Source organism: Hypomesus transpacificus, chromosome 10 (genome assembly GCF_021917145.1).
Source record: "Hypomesus transpacificus isolate Combined female chromosome 10, fHypTra1, whole genome shotgun sequence".
NCBI lineage: Eukaryota > Metazoa > Chordata > Actinopteri > Osmeriformes > Osmeridae > Hypomesus > Hypomesus transpacificus.
This window is the reverse complement of record NC_061069.1, coordinates 13,891,966-13,918,660: the sequence shown is the minus strand read 5'-3', so window position 1 is coordinate 13,918,660 and position 26,695 is coordinate 13,891,966. Positions and strand designations below refer to the sequence as shown.

The 26,695-nt window shown below is 50.3% G+C and overlaps 3 protein-coding genes across 3 annotated transcripts in view; all 3 read left to right on the top strand.

The window, feature by feature from the left end:
* Positions 1-68: 68 nt before the first annotated feature.
* Positions 69-25,371, top strand: LOC124472134 (protein TALPID3-like). The gene is made up of 12 exons (XM_047026768.1): positions 69-871; positions 960-1,027; positions 1,145-1,208; positions 1,352-1,421; positions 1,555-1,840; positions 2,025-2,273; positions 2,362-2,545; positions 2,638-2,934; positions 6,130-6,262; positions 22,401-22,566; positions 23,661-23,802; positions 25,188-25,371. Exons 1-12 carry the CDS (start codon positions 526-528, stop codon positions 25,283-25,285), a joined length of 2,103 nt encoding a protein of 700 aa, XP_046882724.1. The 5' UTR covers positions 69-525; the 3' UTR covers positions 25,286-25,371.
* irf2bpl (interferon regulatory factor 2 binding protein-like) lies at positions 8,586-11,739 on the top strand. Its single transcript, XM_047026769.1, has one exon. It carries the CDS (start codon positions 9,045-9,047, stop codon positions 11,049-11,051), a length of 2,007 nt encoding a protein of 668 aa, XP_046882725.1. The 5' UTR covers positions 8,586-9,044; the 3' UTR covers positions 11,052-11,739.
* The window catches only part of LOC124472132 (protein TALPID3-like), a 39,383-nt gene continuing 37,973 nt past the window's right edge, over positions 25,286-26,695 (top strand). Inside the window, exon 1 of the mRNA XM_047026766.1 lies at positions 25,286-25,414. Coding sequence (XP_046882722.1) covers positions 25,353-25,414 — 62 coding nt within the window. The 5' untranslated portion in view covers positions 25,286-25,352. The remainder of the gene's footprint in view (positions 25,415-26,695) is intronic.

The following is a 26,695-nucleotide window of genomic DNA, read 5'->3' as shown; positions in this document are numbered from 1 at the left end:
ATAAACCGTCCGATGTAATACAAGTCGTGTTTATGTACAGTTCCATAATGTACCCGTTGCTCTTGCCGATTGCTTGCCTAAAGATCACCAATTGGGGAGATTTGGCACTTGTCTTAATATTAGTTATTGCTTCATTATTCATGGATTAATTTCTTTCCTTGTTTCCTCGTTGTATCGCTGCAGCATTTTTAATGCTGCAATCATGTGTCAGCAGATGGCGACATTGGGATGAACAGTTCATTCTTTTCTACTCCTCAACCCGATCTACGGAAGCTAGCTTGTTGTCAGCAACAGTTGCTGTGAACGTTTTGGTTGAGCTTGAGTTGTTGTTATCTGGCTAGTTATATACAGCCATAGACTTAGCACTACTGTTGTAGAAAGGTTCTTTTCGGGTACTATTTGGATCATGTTATTGTGTGACACTGGAACTTGGAAGAAGAATTTAGGGAGTTATCTCCCTCCGATATGAAGCGGGAAGTTTAAAAAACGTCAGCTACGTTGCTGTCATTCTAGCTAACGCTAGACATGGCTCAAACAGTTTTTAGTTCAAACGAACAACTAAACTTTGCAAATCATATAAATCTCGATGACTCGTCTTTAAGCTCTGATGCCGGGGACATCTTAATTCGTTCAACTAGAATAATATTTCCCGAAACAACCAATGTTTGCGATTTAGGGTCGACGTCAACCAACTATAACAAACCAGACAACTTTCAGATTACGGCGAATAAACTGCGCAGTACTACCCAACATGTAACAGACGAGGTTCAGAAATCGAGGCGGTCCAAGAAGCAAGAGTACGTCCATGTCCCTCCCGCACTGAGAGCCAACCTACAGTCCTGTTCCCCATCAGCCCCAGTGTCACTCTCAGGTAATCCCTAGACAGTAAGATGCTATAAATACTTCATTTTCTCTATATATTATGTTGGAGGATATTGCAACTGTCCCATGTGTTACAGATGGATCAAAAGTGCCGAAAGGTCATGCAGTGATAAAAACGTCGACCGAAACACGAAAAAACAAGCAGGTTTGTCATGAGCCTTGGTGATATATTTAGTTGTACACCTTTATTTATTTAGTTGTCATATACATACATTGTCATATATTTTTTCAATAATTGCAAATTACTCGTTTGTTCTACAAGCCTCACAAAGATGGGAAAGGGACACATCCGTCATCTGCTCAGATTAAGCCCAGTGGAAATGAAGGTAAGAGTTCAGTTATAGTTATGCCGACCTCAGCACTGGCCCTGTGGAAGCTAGAGCAATTACTGATCAGCTTTTTCTCATTAAGCTGTGCTAGTACAGCATTTTGCTTTACTTAAGGATCTATACTAACTACATGTTTGCAGGCCATGAGGTTGTGATATCCCGCTATGCTGCTGGAGGGAAGGGGGCCATAATGGCTGCCCTCAAACAGAGGTGTGTACAGCAGACCATCACTAAAGATAACACTTCAAGTCGATAAACAACTTCAAAAAGCAGAAAAATCCAACTCATTTCTACAGGCCGGCCAGGCTCTGAGTCAGTAACAGTTAAGGTTATCTTCTTTCAGGTCTCATAGCGCCCCCCTGAGGAGGGAGGTGAAGGTGCAGCTGCTGGGGCAAATGTCTGCTGTCCAGAGCCCCGAGTTTCAGACTGTGACTCCCATCTTTGGTAACCAGGTCCCAGGTCTGATGCTGGATGTCCAGCCTGGGACTCTGCCTTACGGAGACCAGGGGTGTCAGAGTTCACAGCCCCAGCTTGGGGCTCTCCTCTCAGGGGACCAGGGAGCGTCAGCTGCCTGTACTGCAGCTGTGGTCACGGCTGCTACCATCGCTGCCACAGCTCCTCTCCTCAAGGTACTGCAGCTGCTGTGAACACAGTGAACAGAACTAGAATCAGTGAATGCATAGCTAATAAAATGCACATTTGTTTGACCTATTAGAACACACATGGAATCATGTTTGCACTGTACATTCTACTATTTTTCCCCCATTGTTTGTGTGTGTGTGCTTGTGTGTCCGTATGTGGGTGTGTGTCCAGGCTCAGAGTGAAATGGAGCTTCGTGTGTCCCAAATGTCCGAGGGTCTGAGGAGGCTGCTGGAGGCTGACAGACTTCCAGGCCAGTCCCTGGAGCGCAGAGCGGGGAGGGATGCCAGTGAAAGCAGGGAGGGGAGGGAGGGGAGCCAGACCCTAGACCGTGTCGCCCAGCTGGAGCAGCAGCTCAGCTCCCTGACCCAGCAGCGACTGCAGCACCTGGAGCTGATCCAGAACCAGCAGATGGGACTGCAGGCAAGAGGACTCTCCTCCCTTCTCCTCATTCCTTCTGTACTCTGCTCTTCTCTCAACTTCACCAACTCGGTGTCTTTCATCCAATTAGAGCCGTCTTTTGGAGTCTGCTCTTAGCGTTGTGACTGGCCACGCCTCTGTGCCCGCGGCCCCCCTGCTGGCCCCTGACCCTACACCTGGACTAGCTGCTGGTCTGCCACCTGGACTGTCAGGTTCTCAGCCTGTAGGCCACTCTCAGACTCATCTGGCGGTGGTTGACCTGTCTAATGATATAGGTAGAGTACAGAGTAATAGACGATGAGATCTCATGTCCACTGGGGTTTTAGATGGAGGGAGTGCTGTAGACTGACGGTCTCTTTTCTTCCAGCCCAGCCTAGCCAGAGGACAGGAGTTGGAGGAGGCCCGAGCACCCCGGAGACCCCTGCCCCCCGCAGAGTGATCCCTAAACCCACACACTGGAACTCCAGCACACAGGACACCCACAACCCCCAATCCAGCACTCGGAACGCCCAAAACCTCCCAACCAGGACCCAGAAGTCTACACACCCTGGGTCTAGAACCTATGTTGAACCCGGGACCATCCAGAACTCCACCAGGCCTGGACCAGCCAAACATAATCCAAGATCAGGCTCCAAACCACAGAGAACACCCAGCACAACCCCAGGTCAGTTAATGAAGCCAAGAGTTGGCTTGTCCCTTCTGATACAGGATACTCAGCGTTCCATTCCATATTAGTGATGATTTGAATGTACTACAGTAGAAGGACATCTGTCTCCAAGCTTTGTAAATCGCCAAAAATGACACCAGATTGCCTCAGATATCCATGCACGTGATTCCTTCAGTGTTTTTTCTTTCCACCAGGGGGCAGTAGCGTCACTGAGATCAGCAAAAAGGTTTAGGAGAGGTAGATGGCACAAAACAGACATACCCTTGAACCAAACAAGACCATACCGCTGGCACTGCAGTTTAATATCCATAATACTGACAAACTGATCTGAAATGCGCAGTTGTCTGTAACATGTCTAGTTCAACAGCTCTGAGTGTCCTGATTGGGTCACAAGAATGTGTCAGAAAGGTGGACTGGATGAGGACCCCTCAGTTGGTGGAAACTGAATCTTGTAGAAATCCCAACCACTCCTATCATGGGAATGATCCGTGGTTATATCAGCTGTTGGATCAGGCACTCTCCCACTCCTACAATCTGCTAAACAAAAGTACTACCGTCTCTTTTCCAGGTAGTCTGCCAGACTGATAGCCACACTGTTATCACCCATTGCTGAATGGTACACACAGTTTTATAGTTACAGCGTTCCAATCCCCTTAGGATCTTCTGGTCAGATCAGTGCTCATCTCCGGAACACACTGAGTGACGGGCCGGGGGACAATATCCCCTCTAAATCTAATCTGCCTCTTCTCCAGAGTAGTCCTGACTGGCCAGGGCCAGCCAATCTCCCACGGAAACCTGCAATTGGCTTCTCAGGTGCAGTGGCCTCTGTCCCCATGGTGATTGATGTGTGGGTGATAATTGTGGCCTGCAATGCACCACTGTGTGTGTGTATTTGTTTGGTGTACGTGGTGTGTGTGTGTGTGTGTGTGTGTGTGTGAGGAGGTTGTGTGCGAGTGTCTTAACAAGGACGATGATTGGAAAAGGCTTTAGATTTGACGCCCTGTCTTTTCTGGAGGTCTTGCCAGGCCTGCAGTCCAGACCCAGGGACATGGAGCCTGGCTATCAGGCCTGGTGCAGCCCTGTCTGGCACAGCCCAGTCTGGTACTAGGGGTCTGACTGGCATATCAGGAATATCCTACTGCAGAGACAATGCTAGGATTAGCATAAGATAGATAGGCTAACGCTACTTACCGTATAAACACATTAGGTGTGAGTGAGATGTTTCTGTGTTTTTTTTGGGGATCTCGATTGGGGCTGTGTGTGTGTGTGCGTCTGTGTGTGTGTTGTCATTCTGCTGTGTAAGATGTCTGAGGTGGCACCATTTTGTAGCTGCCTGTCTGCCTGCATGGTGCTGCTTGTGCCTCGGAAAATCTGGTTGTCTTGGCAACCAAGCTATTTCTACCCTCGGCTTCCTTCTCCATCTCTCTCTCTCCTATTATCTTATCTCGCTCTCTCTCTCTCCCCCCCCTCCCCACTCTCTCATTGAGAGTTGACTATTTTTAGTGTCTTTGTCTCTGAAGCCCAGCGATGTTGTCATGTTAGACCCCGGGTCTGAGACGAACATTAAGGCCAGTTACAGAGCCTCTTCGTCTCGCTGGTCAGCACACCGACCTACAGGACTCATGATGTCATCACCAACCCCGGAGGTGACGCGTTACCGGTCACAAGGTCGCTCTGGATCAGAGGTTTCCTTTGTGGCCGGTCAGGTCTGGATGGTCAGAGCCCTAAGGCCATGAACGGACGGCTGTTGGGTTACCTGCATTCCTGTCGTTCCTTGCCTTCTCTATGGGAGCGTTCTGTGAGAAAAACACAGTGCCATCGTCGTCGTTGTGTTCCCATTTCAGGCAGCGCCCTGGCTCCGTGTGGCTCTAGGGGGGGCTGGTAACTGGAGCAACATTAGGTTTATCAACGCGACAGACTTAGACCGTGTTCCAGGATTGGGGTTGCATCATTTTCAGCTCAGTCGATTCATGCCCGAAATATAATTTTCATGATTGCAGGCCACTTATTTCCACGGATTTTAAACACAATTGTAAAAAAAAGCTTTTTGTTGTTGTTTTGTTTTCTATTTAATCTCACTACCTGAGTGTAGCTGAATGGGCTCCTGTGCAGCCACCGCTTCACTAGCCCCTTTGTTTTTTTACTTTGTTTTTTTTCTTTCATATTTTAAATCTGAATTTGTTCATTTCTCTTCCTAAAACCCACTAGAGGACCCTATTTAAAAGGATATTTAAAAAAAAAAAATCTGGGGGAACATGCCCCCAGACCCCCCTAGTTTTGCTGGGTCACAGGAAAAATAAAAGGTTTTATCTAGGGGCTTAGCCCCTCCAAAAGTGGGAACCTAGATTTGATCCCGCCTGTGAGCCCCCTCCATGCCCTGCTCGCACTGAGCTCTTCCTGTTTGGAGGATGTGATGTCATCCCACAGTATTTCATCATCACTCATCCATGCTGGGAGTGCTACTGAGGCTACACATGCACACACACACACACACACACACACACACACACACACACACACACACGTGTGTCTGTCAATGGAGGTCTAACGTTGATGAATGACACTGCCTTTAGACTACCAGTTTTCAGAGACAGAGAAGGGGGCGGGGGGTTCTCCTCCACCATACTACAGGAGATCACATGAGGTAATAGCTTTCCAGCTCATCTGCATAATGGCACCGCATCAGTAGGCTGCTGCTGACCTCTCGGTGGCTTTGCTCCGCTGTTTGCCAAACGTAATGCAACCTTCATACCAGATAATAGAAATAATTACTGTCAATGATTTGGTCACGCAGGGTAAAAGGGTCTCTATATAGTAGAGATGTGTCCCTATGTGGAATGGCCTTTACAGACTGCATCACTAATGACATGTGACTCCAGGCCGTTGGATCTGAACCCCCTCCTCCTTGGTTGTGATGCAGGACTGCTGTGCCACCTGACGGTGTGTGTGCCAGGGGGTGAACATGGCATGGTCGCGGTGCCCTGTAGCGATGCCCTTTGGAGTTGAAATGGCAGACCGTATTATTAGATAGTGGCCTTAAACCCGCTATAGCTAACTAGGTCTGACCTCGGACAGCGGTCAGCAGGAGGGTGGTGTGTGTGTGTACATGTGTGTGTGTGGGGAGACAAAGTATGCCACGCTGAAAGGTAAAGGTGTGTGTGTGTGTGTGGTCTATGTGTTTGTCCCCGACAGGAAGTGGTAGACTCCCGGAGGCCATCCGTGACGGTCGCCGCAGCGACAGCTGTACAGCAAGGATCGGAGCCAAGTCCGCCGCGGTTGCCATGGCAACACCCCAAGACGGTGACGGACCACCGGAGCAATTCAGGTAAAGGAGAGACAGAGAGAGAGAGAAAGGAGAGAGAGACAGGCGTTTGTGTTCATACCCCCTCAGTGCAGCCTCTCCAGTACCAGTGTCTGTACAAGGTAGGTCTGTGCTCCCCCCAGCATGAGGATAGGAGCAGCAGACATGTTGTGGAGCCCACGAGAGCCAGCATCAACAGGAGCTACTGGGTCTTTAACCTCGCAGTCCAATCCCAGCTAAATGTGTGTGTGGGGGTGTGTGTGCGCGTGTGGGGGTGTGCGTGCGCGCCTGTCAAGAGAATGCGTCTGTGTCGACGGGTACAATATTTGCATAATTGCATACAGAGAGAAAGGCAGAGATGGTAATTCACAGGACCCGCTCCTCCCCTCCTCCCCTTCCTCTACCTCGTCTCATCCTCCCTTCTCCTCCCTCCCCCTCCTCCCCTGCCCACGCCCGCTCGCCCCAGCAGCTCTTCTTTGCCGTCGTCTCCATGGCAACGACGACAGCATTTATCAGGCCCATCTGAGAGTGAATCTGCATGCCCCTGGCATCGTGCCAGCGTCGGCAATGAAAGAGCACTTTGAACCGCTGCCAAGTTGGGGAGAGGAGGAGGGGGAGGAGAGGGGGGGGGGGTCTGTCAGGCCTGCTTAATGTTGGCAGTTTTGTACTTGGCAAGCCTCACCTTTTTCCCAGAATCCATCTGGCTGGCGGGGTGCCAGGCTCTTAGCGGAAGCTAAAAATTAACCCCTACGGTTGACTGGGGAAGCTGGAAATTTTCCACATGGAAAGAGGGAAGACAGGCAGAGGATTTAAGAGAGGAGGAGAGAGACAAACACCGTCAGGTTCTTGGCTGTTCTGTAACATATGAGGGGCTTTAAGGACAGCTATATACTGGAGCTTTTCAGCATTGAAGGGAGGGAGAGAGAGGGATGGAGGGAGAGATGTCCCCAGGCAGAACACATCTCTGTTTTGGCTCTGCTACTCCTCTTCCTAACAGGCTGGGGGCTTCATCACTGTGCTCTTCAAATCCAGCCATCGCAGGGGCATGTGACATGCCCCTCTCCAAAGCCTTTCTGGCGTTTTCATTTGGTGTGTCGATGGTGGTCACACCGCCGGAGGAGAGATCTGCCTCGGCTGGTCTCTGCTTCTCTGCTGTGCCTCCGGCACAGATAAACAACAGACATCGATCTGTTGTCCTTCCCATCCAACCCAGCCTGTCAGTCTTTCACCATTTGCTGATTACCTTCCGCCGATTTATGCGTTACACATGAGAGGACATTCAGAAGCGTTCAGTGTGCGTGATTTGGATCTATATGCTGACACGATCTGTTGACTTCTCTCTGTGTGCCCTTATAAGACCACTGTTCCCGGTTCCAGGCTACATAATACCAAATGCATCCACAATGTGTGTAAGAGGGTTTAAGTTTCCAAGAGCTTATTCTCGATTGTGTGTTGAAAGCCACATTGGGCTGAACCGCGGCCAGCCTGGCCTGGTGTCTCTTTGCTGGGTGGACACACTGCGGCTCTGTGTCTGTGGTATGTGCAGACTGCAGTAAACCCCTTTGCTCTGAGCCGCCGCTTCCCTATTTTTCTCCCTTTCCTTACGCTCTGTCTCTCACTCCTACACGCGTGCACGTGCTGCGCATCTGCTCTGTGGCACAAACGTCCGCTCTCTTTTTCACATTCTCTAAATCCCAGACACCAGAACACATGTATATGCTATGTAACACACTCTGACAGACACACACAATCGTGCTCTTTTTTTTTTTTTATGTTCTGCCTTTTCCTGTCTGTCTTTTTCCGTCTTTAGAGCTATCGTCCACTCACTCACACACACACACGGTCGCTCTCTCTCACACACACATTAACAGACACACACAACATGCGATCTGTTTCTGTCGTTGTTTCAGAGGGTGGCTGTAGCTCCGGGCTGGGCTGGGCTGAGGGCGGGCAGGGTAGTGGGGGTAGGGCTCTCCTGCCGGGCTCTGGGGTAAACAAGCAGTAGGTCGGGGAACCCAGCCTCGCAGGGCTCCCTGCTACGGCTGGAGACTGCAGACTGGTCTCAGGCGCCTTTTGACACGCAGACATTGGTTTCAGGTCATTTGCTTCAAAAATGAGTGTTTTTCATTCACAATATGAAGCTAAATGCATTGTTAACCTCAAATGGTAATTATTTTTGGGTACAAATGTTGGACTACATATATATTGTTGCTCAATAAATAATGTTTCGTTTTTCCGTTTCCTTATTTTATATAAAACATTTGCTGACAAAGGCAAAAGTGCGAGTAGTCGACACGCATAGTTCATTCTCACTTTGGCTGGCATCAGGCACGTTTTGCAGTGTGAAACCTCCTCCGTGGTTTCGTCCAGCCTATTGCCAGTTCTGTGCAAATCGAAGGCTATACTGTTCTCTGCTCAACATCGTGCGCCTATTTCAGTCCATTCAGAAGATTGCGGGGAGAGAGGGAGTGGTTTGAGGCTCGTGCGTTTGGAGAGCAACAAGTGGCATGTCATTTGTTTCAAAGGAACTGCGGAACGTGGTGCATACGTCACCGCTCCAGCCAGGTGGCATTCCAAGCAGGGAGAGGAGCGAAGACGTGGAGGCACAATCAACATTCCCAATCAGAATCCTAGTCAGGATGTAAGGCGCGCGTAAAGCAAATCTCAGTCAAGCAAGATCGAGCAAACACTGTGCACTACTGGCACCGAAAGAGGAAGATACGTTAAAGATTGCTTTTGTGTTTGGACGCGAAAACTCAAACAAGTGATCTGGGTATACAGAAAGACCACGGGGAGGACATTCAACATGTCTTCTTCACAAGTATCTTCATCCCGGAGACAGTCGTGCTACCTCTGCGACCTTCCCCGCATGCCCTGGGCTATGATTTGGGATTTTACCGAGGCAGTATGTCGAGGCTGTGTGAATTACGAAGGCGCGGACCGGATCGAGTTTGTTATAGAAACGGCACGGCACCTCAAACGTGCTCATGGTTTCCAGGAGGGGAGATCCCCCGGTCCACCGCCTCCGCCTACCGTGAAGACCCAGGCGGCAATTTCGACTAAAGAGACGGTGCAGCATAACCATGTGGACGGACCGTCCAAACAGCAGCCCTCCGGTATGGATCGCTACTCCCTCAGCAGCGACAGACCGCGCTTTGACTACTCCGGTATTGGCGCGCACACCAGCAGGCTCCCCAACGGACTGAGCGGTCCAAATGGCTTCCCTAAACCAGATGACGGACCTCCAGAGCTGAATCGACAGAGCCCGAACTCCCGCCGTAGCCACGGGATGGTAGCAGTCCCAGGACAAATGGCTGTGCCGCCAAACCTGCTACCCCAGACCTTGTTGAACGGACCCCCTTCGTCTGCAGTCATTGCCCCGCATAGCTTGGCCAGTCGACCCCCACCGTCCTCTATCGTGGGTTCCGCTTTGTCTCTGGGTTCTCAGACCGTGTCAGACCAGGGAAAGCGACCTGGATCCGTATCCAGCACCGACCAGGAGAGAGACCTGAAGGAGAAGCAACGGAACGCCGAGGCTCTGTCTGAACTCAGTGAGAGCCTAAGGAACAGGGCAGAGGAATGGGCAAACCGACCCAAAATAGTGAGAGAGACTCTTCTTACGTTGTCTAATTGCACGCCGTTTGATGTGAGGTTTAAGAAGGACCATTCTCTCGTGGGCAGAGTGTTTGCGTTCGATGCAGTGTCCAAACCTGGCATGGACTATGAGCTAAAGATATTTATTGAATATCCCAGTGGATCTGGTAACGTGTTTTCCAGTGCATCTGGGGTGGCCAAGCAGATGTACCAAGACTGTATGAAGGACTTTGGCAGAGGTCTGTCCTCCGGGTTCAAGTATCTTGAGTATGAGAAGAAGCATGGTTCAGGGGACTGGCGACTGCTGGGAGACTTGCTACCAGAGTCTTTGCGTTTCTTTAAAGAAGTGTTAGGCGCTGAGATGTTGCCCCAGCCCTACGTTGATGCCAGCTGCCCCTTGCTCCCCACCGCACTGGTTAGCATTCCCCGTGCCTTGCCATCAGCAAGTGCCCCAAGGACTGGAGTGCGGAAACGTAAAGCCTCTCCCGAACCGGACTCAGCTGAGGGAGCTCTCAAATTGTCGGAGGAACAACAACGGCAGCAGTGGATGGCCAGCCAGAGCGAAGCATTGAAGCTGACCATGGCTGCCGGATCGTTCGCTGCCTCCCATGGGGGACCCCCGCCCCTCGGCCCTGGCCATTCGGTTCACTCCAGTCGCGCCACACCCCCTGAATCCGCGCCCCAAAACGGACAGTCCCCTATGGCCGCGCTCATGTCTGTGGCAGACACTCTTGGCAATGCGCACTCGCCGAAGGACAACAACTCAGTGCACTCTACCACGTCAACTAGACATGGCAGCAGCAGCCCGGTTTCCCCCGCCTCTGTGTCTGGTCAGCGGCGTTTGGCCTCTCGTAATGGGGAGCTAAATATGTCTGGCGCGCCCTCTCAATCCAGTGCGCATTCTGGCATGGATCAAGTTCACGCGCAAAACATTCCAGATTCGCCCATGGCGAACAACGGACCTCTGTGTTGTACCATTTGCCACGAACGTTTAGAGGATACACATTTTGTTCAGTGCCCGTCCGTTCCTAATCATAAATTCTGCTTCCCGTGTTCACGGGAGAGCATCAAAGCGCAAGGAGCCACCGGGGAGGTGTACTGTCCCAGCGGGGAGAAGTGTCCCCTGGTTGGCTCTAACGTGCCTTGGGCGTTCATGCAAGGTGAAATAGCGACCATATTAGCTGGGGACGTGAAGGTAAAAAAAGAGAGAGACCCTTAGATGTAATGTAACTGGGTTCCTTCTAGAAAACGGAATTTTAGTCGAAACATATAAATATTATACATGTGAATATTCAAACTGACAAAATAGTCAATGTACAAAGGCGCGTTAAATTGCTGTTTTGAGTCAAAGGAACGTAACAGACGACAGTACAGTGCGTGATGTCACTTAAATTGAACGGGGATGTTGTGACGGTTGCTCGTGTTGTTTTTGGACAGCTGTGGGGAGTTAAATGTACTTGGTGATAACTGCTACAGGTGCCCTCCCCCCAACTCATGCATTTCTAATAGAACGGCCAGTTAATAGTCCTGACGAATATCCTACTGTATGTTTGTAAAATGGAACTACGTATAGAAAGATTCAAAAACAGATGTTTTTCGTAAATCACTTAACTATTCGATTTGAATAGCTTACAAATAATTCTGAGGACTTTTCATTTTACGTTAATTTTTCATTTTTATATATATTTTTTACAGCGATATATCTAATTTCTTCTTGTGACAATTTTACCGTGTATTATTCATTTCCCTTCGTCCCTGTTTTGCTATTTGACGATGCACGGGCGCAAAGATAGAGCACACCGCTGTACATGGACGTAAACTGATTGTTTATACATTTCTGTAGTAACAGATGACTTGTAAACGTGCCTTGGAGCTGAGTTAATTGTAATAAATTCCATTGATATTAACCCCTTGTTGACCTGTCAGTTTCTTCACAAGCCAAGGACGTTCCATTAGCAGATGAAACGGTGTGTTACAACTGTGATCCGTAGTGCCTCCAAGATCCTAAGTCATTAATGCAATTCCCTCCGTGTCTGTCGGAGACGATCAGCTGTTACCAGATGGACTCTTTGTTATGGCTCATTCACAGTTACAGTGGGCCTAATGGCTCAAGCACTACCATCAGTGTGTGAGAGTCTGAGTGAAAATGCTTGCACATGCTAGAGAAAGCCCAAAGGAGGCTTTCCTCAATTAGATTCCAGCAGGCTGTCATGTGACCTTCTCCCTGGTATTGTATTGGCTGAAAACACAGTGGGTGCGTGTCTGTTGCCATGAGCCAAGCGAACACTCACTTTTATCTGGGCTAGTAAGACAAAGGGACACACACACACACACATGCAGTCAGTGGCACATTGCACGCACGCACACACACTCACACACAGACACACACTTTGTGCAGCAAGGTAGACTGTTTGCAAACATGCATGCTACTGGGAGTGTCATATTCCCTCCTCTTCCATGCAGTGTGCAGTCGTTGCTCACACACCACCTTGTTGTCTCTGTATCTCTCACACACGTACACACAACACAGTGTGCTTCCTGGCAAGGTGCCAAGGAGAGCCTTGTCAACGGACTGGCACATCCATCCATACACATTGAAAGCCCATGACTGAGCCAGACACCAGAGTTGTTGGTGTATAATGCAGGCAGCTAGTGTGTCATTCCAACAGACGCACTCACTTCTATGTCCTGGTTGCATCATACTGGCATCTCGTACCCTGCTTAGCTCCGCAACTTTTTTTTTCTTCTTCTGCCGATAGCTAAACTCAGCTAAGAACACTTTTTCCCAGCACATAAAAGTTAGGACTTCCTGTATTTATTATAAGTTTAGATTATTCTAAGTTTAGTCGGCCGCTAGGAATGGTCAAGAGAAGCAGGACCAAAGCATTTCAATGTATCTGTACTTGTTACAAATGGCTAATAAACTTGAAACTTGCAGATAGATGGCAGCATCCGGAGGGAGATTCACACCGCTGCCATAGTCTGTATTTATATATAGCCTCTTTGTATCCTGGAGACCAGGGGCTGTATCACCCAGGGGATAGCACCAATCCTACTACTGGGGCCGGGTAATTGGTTGAGCGTCAGAGAAGGAAAGAGACTGTTGTTAGTGTCGGGTTTCACAGATTCGCTTCAATGCAAATTGGCTCGTCGGTTTAACTGCAGTTTTAAAGCAGCCGTCTGAGAATGCAGCCCCACTTCCCCCTCCTACACAGACATGCACACACACGTCATCTCTCACACACACACACACACACACACACGTAAAATGTCTCAACGTTTTTCTTCCTGTTCATGTGCCCTGTGTGTAGTGCTTAAATGGAGCAGACACCAGCTCAGTGAGGAGAATCAAACCTTTGGAGGACGAAGAGAAGTTAGCCGAAATACCTTTTTCAGCGTTGAAATAAGAAACCAGTGTGCGTCTGCTAGCTGAAAGCCATGATTGATACTTCCCAGCACGCATGTCGTATTCCCCCGTCTCGTTTCCCTTCTGGCTGGGATCCAGCCCCTGAGCTGCCTAGATCGTCACATGTACTAGCAGGCCTATGTACTGCTGCATTGCAGAGATTCTACACAGGAGAAGTAGCCCATCCCAGGTGCTCTGAGGCCACCAAGCACCTGGTGTGTGTGTGTGTGCGTGTGTGTGTGTGCGTGTGTGTGCGTGGGGGCCGTGTCTCCATTGTCATGCTAACGCCCAGCTCCTGGTTAAGGTGCCCTTGGCTGTCACAGTGCTCATTTGGGCTGCAGGTTACATCGTGCATGCTAAAGAACAACCCAGACACCCCCCTCTGAGGGGGGGGGGGGGGGGCGGGGGCTCTCGCGCTTCCTGTTTAGAATTCACAGCAGTCCGCTTCACAAGTTCCCAGTCGTCTGAATACTAAACGCCTCTCTCTCTCTCACACGCGCCTCGCCATCTCGGCCCCTTTTAATGTGTTAAACACTGACCCGCTTTTCGGTTGCTGTCGTTTGCCATTGAATGCCAGGCGAGTCATTAGATAAGCCGTAGTGTGTGTGTGTGACAGGTGAGTAGGGGACCTCGTCACAGCCAGAAGGCCTGCTAAGACCGTTTTAACGACAGTTTAGTCATGGCCAAGAGAAAGAGACCCACGCTTAGTTTAACATCCACATTTATCGCCTTGCTGCAAGGAATCCAGCAACATCCATATAACATGTCGATACGATACTTGCCAGATACACAGTATGTCTCTGATTCCATGTTTAGAGCTTCAGAATAGGACAAAAGCCATTGTCGGCTTGGTTCCGGTCCAAGTCTTTCTGCAAGGCTCAGAAAGCTGCTCCGATCTAGCCTGCAGCCCAGTCTACGCTGACCTAGCACCGCCTAGCCCAGCCCTAGAGGAGAGGAGCTGCAGCTCTCAGCTCAGAGTCTCAAATCACTGCAGTCTGGCTTCGCTTTCCGTCGACCAGGGAAGCCAGCCTCTGTGCCCCACTAAGCCAGCCCCATCCCCCACACACGTCTCCCCTCCCTCGCCTCCACCTTCCCGGTCAAGAGAAGTTTCCAGCGGATAAAAATACACCCATCCCTCCTCCCTTTATTCTCCCCCCTTCCCCGTGTAAAGGTTATTCTGCAGTGCCACCGTGCAGCGCGCCGTTGCCATTGGTTGCCTTGTTCAAAACATCATTTATTCAGGAATGTGCGGTGGACACAAAGAAGGGAGGCGGCAGCGCGGGCTTAACCCCTCGCTCGCTGGAGCATGTTTTCCCCCGGAATGGAGAACAAATTCTTTTGTGTGTTTTCATAACAGTATTATCCTTTATCCACAATGTTGTTGTTTTTCTACAGCAGCATTTCTTTTGCATCTTGCCTTCTCTTATTCTCGCATTTTAGCAACCTTGTTTTTGTTGAGGTGGTCGTTTATTTTCTAGAAAGATGTAACTTTCACAAAACCAACATGGTCATTGTCATCTCTCATTATACAAGTTAGCATGTGTGTGTATTATTCCAAAATACTGACACAAAGCACTGACAGCATTGTCTTCCTGGTTACACTCTGCCATGACCTGAAATAGAGTTGTGTAATTCTTCTGCAGCAGCCTGGGCTGCCTGCCTTGTGGGGAGGTGTGTGTGTGTGTGTGTTTTTGAGTGAGAAAGGAAGAAAAGAGGGGAAGGAAGGAAAGGGTTATTCCCATTTTTCTCCGCCTCCCTGTCTTCCAGCCGGGCTCATTTAAAGAGGGTGATGTCAGCACTATCTCCTCCTGCCCCAGGCTTCTTCAGACACACTCACAATGTATGCAATCTCCAACATTCCTCTCGCTCTCCCCACAGCCAATCAGCTGCTCAGAGCTGCAGGCGTGTGCCACCCCCACCCCCCTCCCCCGCTCTGCAGAACCACAGTCGCTGCTGCAGAGAAGAATGGATTCTATTTCTTCTCTTTTCAATCTTTTCTTCCCTTCCTCCTTCAGCTTACTTCCCGGAGAGCAGGAATGAGAGCGGGGGAGATGGAGGGGAGTTGATGTTGCGCTGTCTTTGAGCTGCAGTTGTTGTAATTGATTCTTTTACATTTACCTTTAGCTGTGACCTATGTTCTAGTTTTCCTAAAGCACAGGACTCGGAAGAGAGTCAAAGGTTCAGGAAACATATCGTTTTCGTATTTCATTTATGTTCAGATTTGGACTGTTCCTCTTTTCATATTGCAAGCATTAGACATAGTCTGTATTAATGGCTGCATTGTTGTAGCTCCGTCCTGTTTCACTAAACCTCAGGCCAGAAGTGCTGGAGCCAACATACGTCTGCGGTCCTGGAGAGGTTGGGAGAGTTCACAGTACACCCTGTTTTATTGTGCTGCACATTTTCTGTTCCTGGTCAAAAGAGAATTCTAATGAGTATTCGGGGCCGTTGCCATGGAGACGCACCATTCACAAGTTTTCCCGCCAAGACACAAGACCTCGGGATAGGGGTCACAGAGAGGGGCGGGCTGCATGGGAGGAGGAGGGGGTGGTTGCTGTTAGAAAACCTGACCTGGATCAATATGGAGGTTGCCCCACCCTGTCCAGAAAGTCAACTGAGGGGGTGAAAAGCCTGGCAGTCTGTTGTAAATCTACACCCACCCCCCCACCTCTCACCCCACCCCCCCACCTCTCTTGTTTACATCATGTATCTGGCAGCCATCTTGTGTCAGCGTGCCACATGCCTGAGGCCACTTCAGGTTTCTTCTCTCCTTCTAGACAGTTCTAACACTCACTCACCCACTCACAAACACACACAAACCACTTTCTACTGCAGCACTGCTCACTAGGATGCCATGGGTCACTAGGATGTTGTGTCTGTATGTACTGTACACCAACTGGAGTACTGACTAAACATCACAAACTCTTACCCTAACCCATATAATATAATAATAATATATAATATAACTAGACTGATACCATCGAACAGAAAGACTCATACTATTATCTTCCAGTCGCCTCAGCAGAGAAGATGAAACCTCTGGAGCTCAGATAGGGAGGACATTTCCATATCTAAGGCCACACCATGGTGACATTATCTGGTGACATTTGGTTCCTCTCTGAAGAGTCTAGAACCCCCCCCCCCCCCCTCCCCCCCAAACACACACAGACACTTCCCCTCTCTCTGTTGACAGGAAGGTGGCCTATCAGTGGACATTTCCCTGTGAAAGCGCCTCAGTAAGAAACAACAACACACGCACAGACGGACACATGCAGAATGTTCCAGCGTTGCCGCTGCAGTCACCTCCCACGTCACCACAGTGGAGCGTATTGTTTCCTGCTCTGCCTGCGTAACCCTGGCGACCCATCTGTTGTGTGAACGGGGCCTGATGACTGCTAATTAAGAGGTGCGAGCTGTCTCTCCACTGTCAACACGTGAGAGACCTCCGTGTACACACCTCGCACTGCTTTCAAGTCTTTCAAAAAAGGATAACTGGAATGATACCCGAGAGTGTTTCTGTCACTTACTAATCAGCTAATGAATGGAGCTCTTTCAAGGCTCCGATTAAAGCCACTCCATGCTGGCAACTGTAGATGCTGATGAATAGGTCAGTCGCTCTGTGGACTCAAACGTATTTAGTTTATGTAAAAACATTCATCAATTAAATCAGTACAATGCTCAGAAGAGGAGATGTTACATTTAGTCATTTAGCAGATGCTCTTATCCAGAGCGACTTACAGTAAGTACAGGGACATTCCCCCGAGGCAAGTAGGGTGCAGTGCCTTGTCCAAGGACTCAACGTAATTTGGCGCAGCCGGGAATTGAACTATTTAACCTTAAGATTACTAGCCCAATTCCCTAACCGCTCAGCCACCAGTCCTGACTCCCAGATGTCAGGTTATTGGACTATTAGCATAGCTTGTCTGACTGACTCCTTGAAGGTCTTGGGTCTGTTGTGTCTAGGCTTGTTTCTTTAGGAGAGACCAAGCCCAGTCTCTCAGGTAGATCATCAGATAAGACAGGCCTACTTTGTTTCCGGACAAAGCTGGCTTCAAAACTGGCTGCTTGGTTTCACTTTAGCCCATACTGTGGAATGTGACTGACACTTTGAGACACGGGAACAGGTCTTGTAGAATCACAACTAGTCCAGTTTCAGACCCCTATCTTTTGAATGGGCTTTCTTTATAAGAAGTCATGGATTTTCTAAATGCTGTTGCTGTTGTGCTCACCAGATATCAGTGATAATATCCAGCTGGAATAACACACATACTCTCACATTGTGTTTGAACACAATATATTTCCACCTCAGAGCACTGTAGAGATTCGGTACCCCAGAGCATGTTCACTGTATCTGTCTGTCTTACTGCCTATTCAGCGCAGTCTCTCTGCATTCAGGCTGCTGTGTTTTGAATACACACACACACCCGTCAGAAACATATGGCCCTTTCTGCAGCAGACAAAGAGCCATACTGTAGCCTTCCAGTTAACACACACACACACATTGGCACCCCCCACACGCACACATTTGAGACTTGAGTCTCTTTCTGCTGTAGTCAGCAGGATCAAGGCCTGAAACAATCTCTCTCCCCGGGTCAGATAAATCCTGCCTACGATGGTAATAAGATGGGTTTAGGTGGAGCAGGGCTACTTTCCAGGTCCACACCTTGCAATTGTACTGGGTGGTTCAGAGGGCCTGGAAAGCACACAGGCTTTACACTAATGTAGCTGAATACTACGCTACTACTACTGTAAATAAACATGTTGAAGTACTGACCAAGAGTAGGTTATACATGTGGATATTTGATTATGTTTGGGTTGTTTCTGTCTTCGAGCTTTAAAGATGGTGATTGACGTGGGTTAGAAGGTACTCTGGGTTCCTCTTATCCAAAGTATCGACAGATTAGACTGAAACAGGGAATTATGAAGTCAAGTATAGCAATTTCTTTTGATTGACCATTTTGCCATCTCACAGCTGCTTTCTAAATTCAGTGCCAGTGCAGCAGCCATCCAATAATAACATCTACGATAGACCAGACTGGTTACCCATGGCAACATCTCATGCTGTCATGAACGGTTGCACAGTAACCTGGGCTACTGCCGACAAAGGTTCCTGTTACCATGGCAACGGAGCCAGCGCGTGAAGCTGATTGGATGTCATCCATTCTCTTTTTCCTGCCTTCATTAATGCTCCGAGTTTTATTTTAGCTTTTTACATTTATTTAACAATTTTCTCTGTGAGTCTTTGAATGTCAACTTGAATGGGACATTTCATGTCAAGACAGAGACATTTTTTTTTTATGTTGATGAATTTATTGATGAATCACCAGTCTTCCAAATATATAGTATATTTAAATTCTTTAGAAACTGCATAAGTGTGTGTCTAGTCCTAGTATGTAGAACCCCAGGTCACCTGAGGTCATGATTGTGTCATACCTCATGATATTCTCTTCTTTATGTCCTGAACGTGGCCAGAATAGTGAGGTCTTAATGCAGGTATCACAAGGTCTGGCAGCCCTTGTGTGCACTGCCACGAGGACTCCTGCTGGCCGTGCTGTGGTAGTGCAGCCATCCAACCCACAGCAGCCATCTTCCCTTTGCTGCTTTTACACAAGCACTGCAGGGACTTTGTACACACACGTTATGCCTGGGAGGCAAGAGGAGGTAGCCACTCTTCTCTCCTACCTCCATCCGCTAGCGTAGAACTCTGTCCTGATACAACTGCTTCTCTTTCTCTTCCTCCTCCACGTTCTCTTCTTCCTCCTGCATCTTTTCTTTCTTTCTTCTCCTCCTTTTTCTTTCCCTCCTCCACCCCCCTCCCTCCTGGCATCACTTGTAGAATAGTGATAGTTGCCGTGGCCGCAGATTCCTTCCTGTAAATGCAGCTACGTAGCTCAGCTCCTGGTAGGGGGCAGGACTACAACCAAGCTCTGGAGAAGTGATCGATGATGCTCCGTTGAGCTCGTTTAGACCAGAGGTGTGGTGTAAATTAATGGTAAAGAAAGACAAGCATGTACTGCAGATGGGTGTCTTGGAGGTCTGGTGGCTGCTGTGTGGCGTCTTGCTGCCTTGTCAGTGAGAGGCTGTGAGGGCCTGGGTGGGATGGAGGGAGCAGGGATGGAGGGAGCAGGGATGGAGGGGAGCAGGGATGGAGGGGAGCAGGGATGGAGGGGAGCAGGGATGGAGGGGAGCAGGGATGGAGGGAGCAGGGATGGAGGGGAGCAGGGATGGAGGGAGCAGGGATGGAGGGGAGCAGGGATGGAGGGAGCAGGGATGGAGGGGAGCAGGGATGGAGAGAGCAGGGATGGAGGGGAGCAGGGATGGAGGGAGCAGGGACGGGGGGGAGCAGGGATGGAGGGAGCAGGGATGGAGGGGAGCAGGGATGGAGGGAGCAGGGACGGGGGGGAGCAGGGATGGAGGGAGCAGGGATGGAGGGAGCAGGGATGGAGGGGAGCAGGGATGGAGGGAGCAGGGATGGAGGGAGCAGGGTCAGTGTGACAAGCGAGGATGACACAGAACTACTTTGCGTCGGCGGTAATGGAGTTCTGATGGCCCGATGAAGGGTACTCCCTCGGAGAAAGCACGGCTGCATTCTCCTCACCCCCTGTTGTTCTGCCCAGAAGACGTGTTTCTTTCTGCCTGGGAGAGCTTCTAGGGGAGAATGCTGTCGCTCCATCACACGCTCTGTCTCCCGTCTGCATAATCAAAGCTGGTTTATCCCGTTCACTGCCTGGGGAGAGGAGGGGAGGGGAGGGGAGAGGAGAGGAGAGGAGAGGAGAGGAGAGGAGAGGAGAGGAGAGGAGAGGAGAGGAGAGGAGAGGAGAGGAGAGGAGAGGAGAAGAGGGGAAGGGAGTGGAGGGGAGGGGAGGGGAGGGGAGAGCAGAGGAGAGCAGAGGAGAGGAGAGGAGAGGAGAGGAGAGGAGAGGAGGGGAGGGGAGGGGAGGGGAGGGGAGGGGAGGGGAGGGGAGAGGAGGGGAGAGGAGGGGAGGGGAGAGGAGGGTGAAACGACGTGCTCCCTCTCTGAATCATCGTACGTGCCCCGGGGCCTGGAGAGGAATGCCAGATGACGACCTCCTGAACTAATCTGACAGTAGAACGCCCCCCCCCCCCTGAAACCCCGGCCAGCATTAATATGGATGGACCCACGGTGCCCCTTCTCTCATTTGAAACAGACCGTTTCATTCATTTGAAAAAAATATATCGCACGAGCTTTGTATTAACACGGCTAAATATTATAAATATTAATAAGGATGCGTGCTGTGTGTGTGTGTGTGTGTGTGTGTGTGGGGTGGGTGGGTGGGTGGTGGGGGGTTGGTGTGGGTGGTTGTGCTTTAATAACAAGCATATGGCGCTTCAAGGCGAGTTGGGCACTGGGCTAGGATAAGGGGGTGACAGGGGCGGCAGAGCAGTGAGCTGAATACTAATAGGTCAGAAATACCTCTGTACTGGTCTCCATGTCCTCTGTATTGTCGTATCCCTCCCTTCACCCGTGTGTAGTTTTGATCCGGATAGAGGAGGATGTGTGTTAGGTTTGGTCCGGTTAGAGGAGGATATGTGTTAGGTTTGGTCCGGATAGAGGAGGATGTGTGTTAGGTTTGGTCCGGTTAGAGGAGGATGTGTGTTAGGTTTGGTCCGGATAGAGGAGGATGTGTGTTAGGTTTGGTCCGGATAGAGGAGGATGTGTGTTAGGTTTGGTCCGGATAGAGGAGGATGTGTGTTAGGTTTGGTCCGGATAGAGGAGGATGTGCAGGGTCGGGAGATTTCCCGAACGGCCGGTCAAACGACCGCGGCATAAAAATAAAAAAAAATCATAATAATACATGGTCGTGGGCCGGTCTGCGTTTCAAAGTCCCGGGTCGTTTTTCAGTCCCAGTCCAGACCTGATGATGTGTGTTAGGTTTGGTCCAGATAGTGTGATACATGTTCTTCTTCACAGCTTAAACAGAAACAACAGGTAGGAGAATGAATCGCAAATCTTGTTTTGTTTCACTGTCATCATTAGACTGAATGTAGATGGAACCTTCTCAACTAAACGGCCGAGAGAGAAAGCTAGTGTTCAGGCCAGAAAGGGACAGAGAGAGGAAAAAGGTGAGGAGGAGGTGAAATGTAAAGGCCTGTTGATGGTTAATAAATGGTTCAGTATGAAAACCGTTGAACCGTGAGAAAGTATTGATCAGCTCCGCAGTCTCAGAGCCAGTGTGATGTGTGGCATGATAAGACAGATATGTATTATCGATCCATGCCTCATATTCACTCTCAAACTGCCATCACTTTATTGATTTTCCATCGCGCTGTCGTCAACCGAGCATCGTTTCTCTATTTCTTTCTCCCTTTCACACATGAGCACAGCCACGCACACGCACACACACACACACACAGCCTTAGAGAGAGCCAATCTGCTCGAATTTCATTATTCTTTTTATTTTTTTTGGCAGGGGACATTTGCATACACTGACCTCTAATTGGAGCATTTGTCCCTGAGACTCTGTATCACCCAATCACTGTGAGCAAGATCAAAAGAACTGGCATCACCAACACCCCCCCCCCCCCCACACACACACACACACATACACCCACGCAGACACGCACACAGGCACACACACACAGAGAGACATGCATGCACACACAGTCCCCCTCTTCAAATGGATTAGCTGGTTGTGAGGCATCTTGTAGCTGATTGAAGACGCAGGGCTGAGTGGAATACATCAAGGTTGGCGCAGTCGCCGCCTGACATTTCCCTTCATGTTTATTTATTGGTACCCTCCTCGTCCACACACACTCTCTCACTCTCCTTCACTCTGTCACACACTCCCCTCTCACACACACACACACACACACCCTGAGAGGGGAAAATGAGCGTCTGTTCTCTGTCTCAGGTGTCCGCAGACGCCAGACCCACAAGGACAAAGTCCATATCACCCACCACTAGGAACCACTCTGCTGCTGTGCCATGCAGGATGTTTCTGTCTCCGGACCCATGAATCTCTCTGTCTGGAACCTGTAGACTATGTATGGTGTCCTTGAACGCAGGCTTCCACTGTGACCAGGACCAGACCATATATAGAAAGCCCTAACCTGCTCCTGCCTAGTCCCTGTCCTGCCCTAGGACTGATGGTACGGTACAGTGTGTCCTAACCTGGATATTCCCTCTCTGTCGGCCCACAGGGACGCACACCAGCAACAGGAGACTCTCAGGGTTTCCACGGCAACCCCCGGCCAACCTTCCAGCTCAGCGCCAGCTAATCACGGCGACAACTCGGCAGCAGAAAGAGCCAATCAGATGCTAAAGGACCTGGGGCGCCTCAAGGCCGAGATGCGTACCCTGCTGACGGTGAGCCGGTGCAGGGACGGAGCTAATGGAATAATCCTCAAATCAGTGCCAACTCCGCCCTCCTGGCACGCCGGGATATGTAAACCCAACGCACCTTCATTACGTCAAACTTAAAAGCTGGTTTCCCAGACCCCGAACCTCGTTACGAGAGAGACGGATAGTTGTGGGCTGTGCTGTTCAGATCGATGCGGGACCAGGCTAGTTTGCCAGTTTGATCGTGCTTCTCTTCCACCCCACCACCTCTAACAGCATCTGAGCCCCACTCTGCTGCCGCACGACCGCAGTCAGGAGATGGCTCTTGCTGCGGCCCTTCACTGTCACTCTGCCTTCAGTACCTCTGGGCTTCAGTATGGTAATGTCCTTGTAGCTGCAGCACCACCTATCTCTATCTGCCTAGCGCCGCTGTGGCAGAGGCAATGAGATTACCGCCTCCTCCCAGTTATTGGTTGGCGTACGTGTGCAGATTTTTGTATGCGTATGGTAGTGTGTGGGGGTGTGTGTGTGTGTGGGGTGTGGAGGCAGTGCGCGTGCAACTTCCTCTTGGCAGCTTCTCTACTTCCTCTAAGTGGGCCAATGTCATCGTCTGTATTCAGCCGTGAGACGACAAGCTAATCTAATTGGTCTTTTAGCTCTGATGAAATCAAGCCAGAGACACAAGTGTGACTTGTATTTCAATGAACCGACACCAATTTACAATTGTGTCTCCAGTCGTCTTTTCTCATCTCCACTCCCCCCCGCTCACCTTTAATAAATGACAGCTCGCTCGATCCCGTCCCAGCATGGAGTGTGGCGTGCTGCTGTTTCCCTCCATCTTGTCACATGGTAGCTGTGCTAGTAAGGCCCAGTGATTTTCCTTGGCCTGTCTGTCCATCAGCCGGCATGTCTGTCTGTCTGTCAGCAGCCAGGGACAATAGAGCTGAAGAAGCAGGGAAGGAATGCTGATGTGCTAGCTGCTGTCTCACTGTCTGTACGTGTGTGTGTCCGTGTGGGTGTGTCCGTCTGTGTGTGTCCGTGGGTGTCCGTGTGTGTGTGTCCGTCTGTGTGTGTCCGTGTGTGTGTGTGCGCACGTCCCTTTTTCTCTGTCGTCTTCACAGACAGGAGATGCCTTCCCTGGGCAGATGAGCAGGGACACGGCCCAGCCTAGCTCTGGCAGTCCCAGCAGCACCAGCCGACCGCCTGCTCCCCACATCCCCGCTGCCCCCCGCCGCCACCCTCCCTCCCCCTGCCGTCTCCGTGGTGGGTTACCATGGCAACCCTCGCCTCTGCAGTGCCAGCTCTCCCCTCCTCTCCAGCCCCCCTCCTCTCCTCTCCTGCCCCCTCCTCTCCTCTCCCCTCCTGCCCTCTCCCCTCCTCTCCTGCCCCCTCCTCTCCCCCTCCTCTCCTGCCTTCTCCTCTCCTGCCCCTTCCTGCCCCCTCCTCTCCTGCCCCCTCCTCTCCTCTCCTGCCCCTTTTTCTCCCCTCCTCTCCCCTCCTTTCCTGCCCCCTTCTCTCCTCTCCTGCCCCTTCCTCTCCCCTCCTCTCCTGCCCCCTTCTCTCCCCTCCTCTCTTCTGTCTTTTCCATATGTCCAGCAGCAGATAAATCAGTGGTGTTATCTGTGTTGTACACACGGACACAGGACAACACTCAGTGACAGCTGAGAAAAGCCTCATCCATGTCATTAGCTGCTCCTGTAGATAGGAACACAGGGCGGCGGTCGAGCGTGTGTTTGTTGGTGGCTGGGTCTTCTATTTTTGAACACCTGCTCCAAATTGGTCTAAGGATTGACTTGGCTCGAAAATTGGGCAAAGTGACAGAGTTGCTGTCAGGAGACGTGAGATGGAGGACAAGCTGGCTGCAGAGGCTAGCGGAGCGCCTGCAGGAGGCACTGGGAGAGTGGGGAGGAGGGAGGGAGGGAAGGAAGGGAGGGAGGGGGAGGGGGGTCGGCTGACACCCACCCTGGGAGCAGAGAGAGACGACAGACCAGGGCTCTGTTTGATCCATGCGTAGACGCGTGTGATGTCGAGTATGAAAGAAAACACCTTGGAAGGGAATCACAGCGCTGCAGCACGATGGGCAGAGAGAGAGAGAGAGAGACGGAGACAGTGAGAGAGAAGGCAGAACGAGGAGGTTTATTGAGATAGATTACGTCTGAACCAGCGATGGCTCCCTTTGTTTCTCTCACATCAACACAGGGCAGAGGAGAGGGCTGTTTGTTAGACGTGTCAGCTGGGAGGGCACTGCAGGCTATAGAAAACCCACCTCTCTCTCTCCCTCGGTCTTCGTCTTTTCCCCCTCTCTCTCCCTTTTCCAATCTAAAGTGACTCTAACAATCCAACTCCCACGTTCTAGAACATTGTCCCAAACTTCTGTTTTCGGTTTCCACTGCCTATCAAAGTTATGACTTTACTAACATGGTTGTTTACATTGATGTATTGATTAATGTTCCTGTCTGATTGATGACCGTTATATGACCACAAATGGATGTATGTGTATATACTGATAGGTTCAGCAAATAGTCAGCAAATTGGATCAGCTATGTTGTATTGTATCATGTATGCGTTGTGTTCCATGGAAATGTACTGCATTGTGTCGTCTTGTATTGTATTGTGCTCTATCTCTGGTCGCTTCGTGGCCATCCCAGAATGCAGCAGTAGAAGTGGTATCTCCGTCCGTTCTCCCGCCCCCCCGCCCCGGTCTCCCGCTGCTCCAGAGGAACCCTCCAGTGCCGTCCATGTTTGAGGACGCCGAGAAGGTTCTCCGGCAGGTCCAGAGGAACAAGAAGGTTCTAGAGGAGAACCTGCAGGCCATGCTGAGGGCCAAGGAGGGTGAGGTTCTCCACTGCCAGCTGGAGGCTCTTGCAAATAACAGGTAAACATACTTACATGGAACCTGTCTGTCCCCCATGCCTGTGCATCGACCCCAGCACCAGCCTGCTGGTGTATAGTACAAAGCACCTGTGACATCACGATCACCTGTCTTGTTTTCTGAACAACATGCTGAATCCCTCAGCTGGTAGCTGTGGGTTGTTGTCGTCAAGCTGAGAGTCTCAAAAGGGTGTATTGGGTACGCCGGGGTATTGTCGAGTGGGATGAGCTGTGTGTGTGCGCCTGTGTGTATGCGCGTGTGAATTGTGTCTCCCAGTTGATTGGCAGGTAGCCTCAGAGCGTTATGCCGGCAGTGAAGGGGCTAAGCCAAACGGAACTATCAGCTTAGATTGACAGCTGTCAGGGGGCAAGACGAGCCCTCATCATCACATCGCTGCCAGCCGACGTTCTGCTCTCTCTGCTCTCTCTCTTTCCCCTCTCTTTCTTTCTTTTCATCTCTCTGCTCTCTCTGCTCTCTCTCTCCCTCTTTCTCCTCTCTTTCTTTCTTTTCATCTCTCTGTCTCTCTCTCTCTGCTCTCTCTCTCCCTCTTTCTCCTCTCTTTCTTTCTTTTCTTCTCTCTCTATCTGCCAGTTTGATCAGTTTCATGTGAGACGCCAGTTGTGAGTGGTGCGCCCGGCTGCTCCCTCCCTCAGGAGGTCAACAGCACCTGAGAGAGAGAGAGAAGGAGAGAGAGAGAGAGAGAGAGAGAGAGAGAGAGAGAGAGAGAGAGAGAGAGAGAGAGAGAGAGAGAGAGAGAGAGAGAGAGAGAGAGAGAGAGAGAGAGAGAGAGAGAGAGAGAGAGAGGAGAGAGAGAGAGAGAGAGAGAGAGAGAGAGGAGAGAGAGAGAGAGAGAGAGAGAGAGAGAGAGAGAGACTGAAAGGGGAGGAGAGACGGAGACCGACAGGAAGAAAGGAGAGCGAGCAAGCCGCAGCTTCGCTGGAATAAAAGTTGGCTAATTAATAGGATGATACAGAGATGAGTGACACTGCCTTTGTTTCTGTTCCCATGAATATGCATCAGCAGACTATTACGGCTACCTGTTACCATGGAAAATGGAAGGAGGCCGTTCAGCGGACTACTGCTACTGGGTTTTGCTGTGAGCTGCCACAGTGTTGGCTAAGGGCTGACTATATATCTGTGGACCTATGTTGGGGACTTCTGGTCCTGTCACTAGCAGTCTCTGGCAGTTTTTATGTCTACATTTCCAACCTCATCTGGGCCAAAGACTGAATGTCTGGCTGACTGACTGACTGACTGACTGACTGACTGGCTGTCTGACTGAAT

What these genes read in the sequence shown, in the direction of transcription:
- LOC124472134 (XM_047026768.1), top strand. Translation starts at nt 526, where the DNA reads ATGGCTCAAACAGTTTTTAGTTCAAACGAACAACTAAACTTTGCAAAT. An exon ending in AGCCCCAGTGTCACTCTCAG is followed by an intron (nt 872 to 959) that starts GTAATCCCTAGA and finishes CATGTGTTACAG; the next exon opens with ATGGATCAAAAGTGCCGAAA. An exon ending in ATGGCTGCCCTCAAACAGAG is followed by an intron (nt 1,422 to 1,554) that starts GTGTGTACAGCA and finishes ATCTTCTTTCAG; the next exon opens with GTCTCATAGCGCCCCCCTGA.
- irf2bpl (XM_047026769.1), top strand. Translation starts at nt 9,045, where the DNA reads ATGTCTTCTTCACAAGTATCTTCATCCCGGAGACAGTCGTGCTACCTC.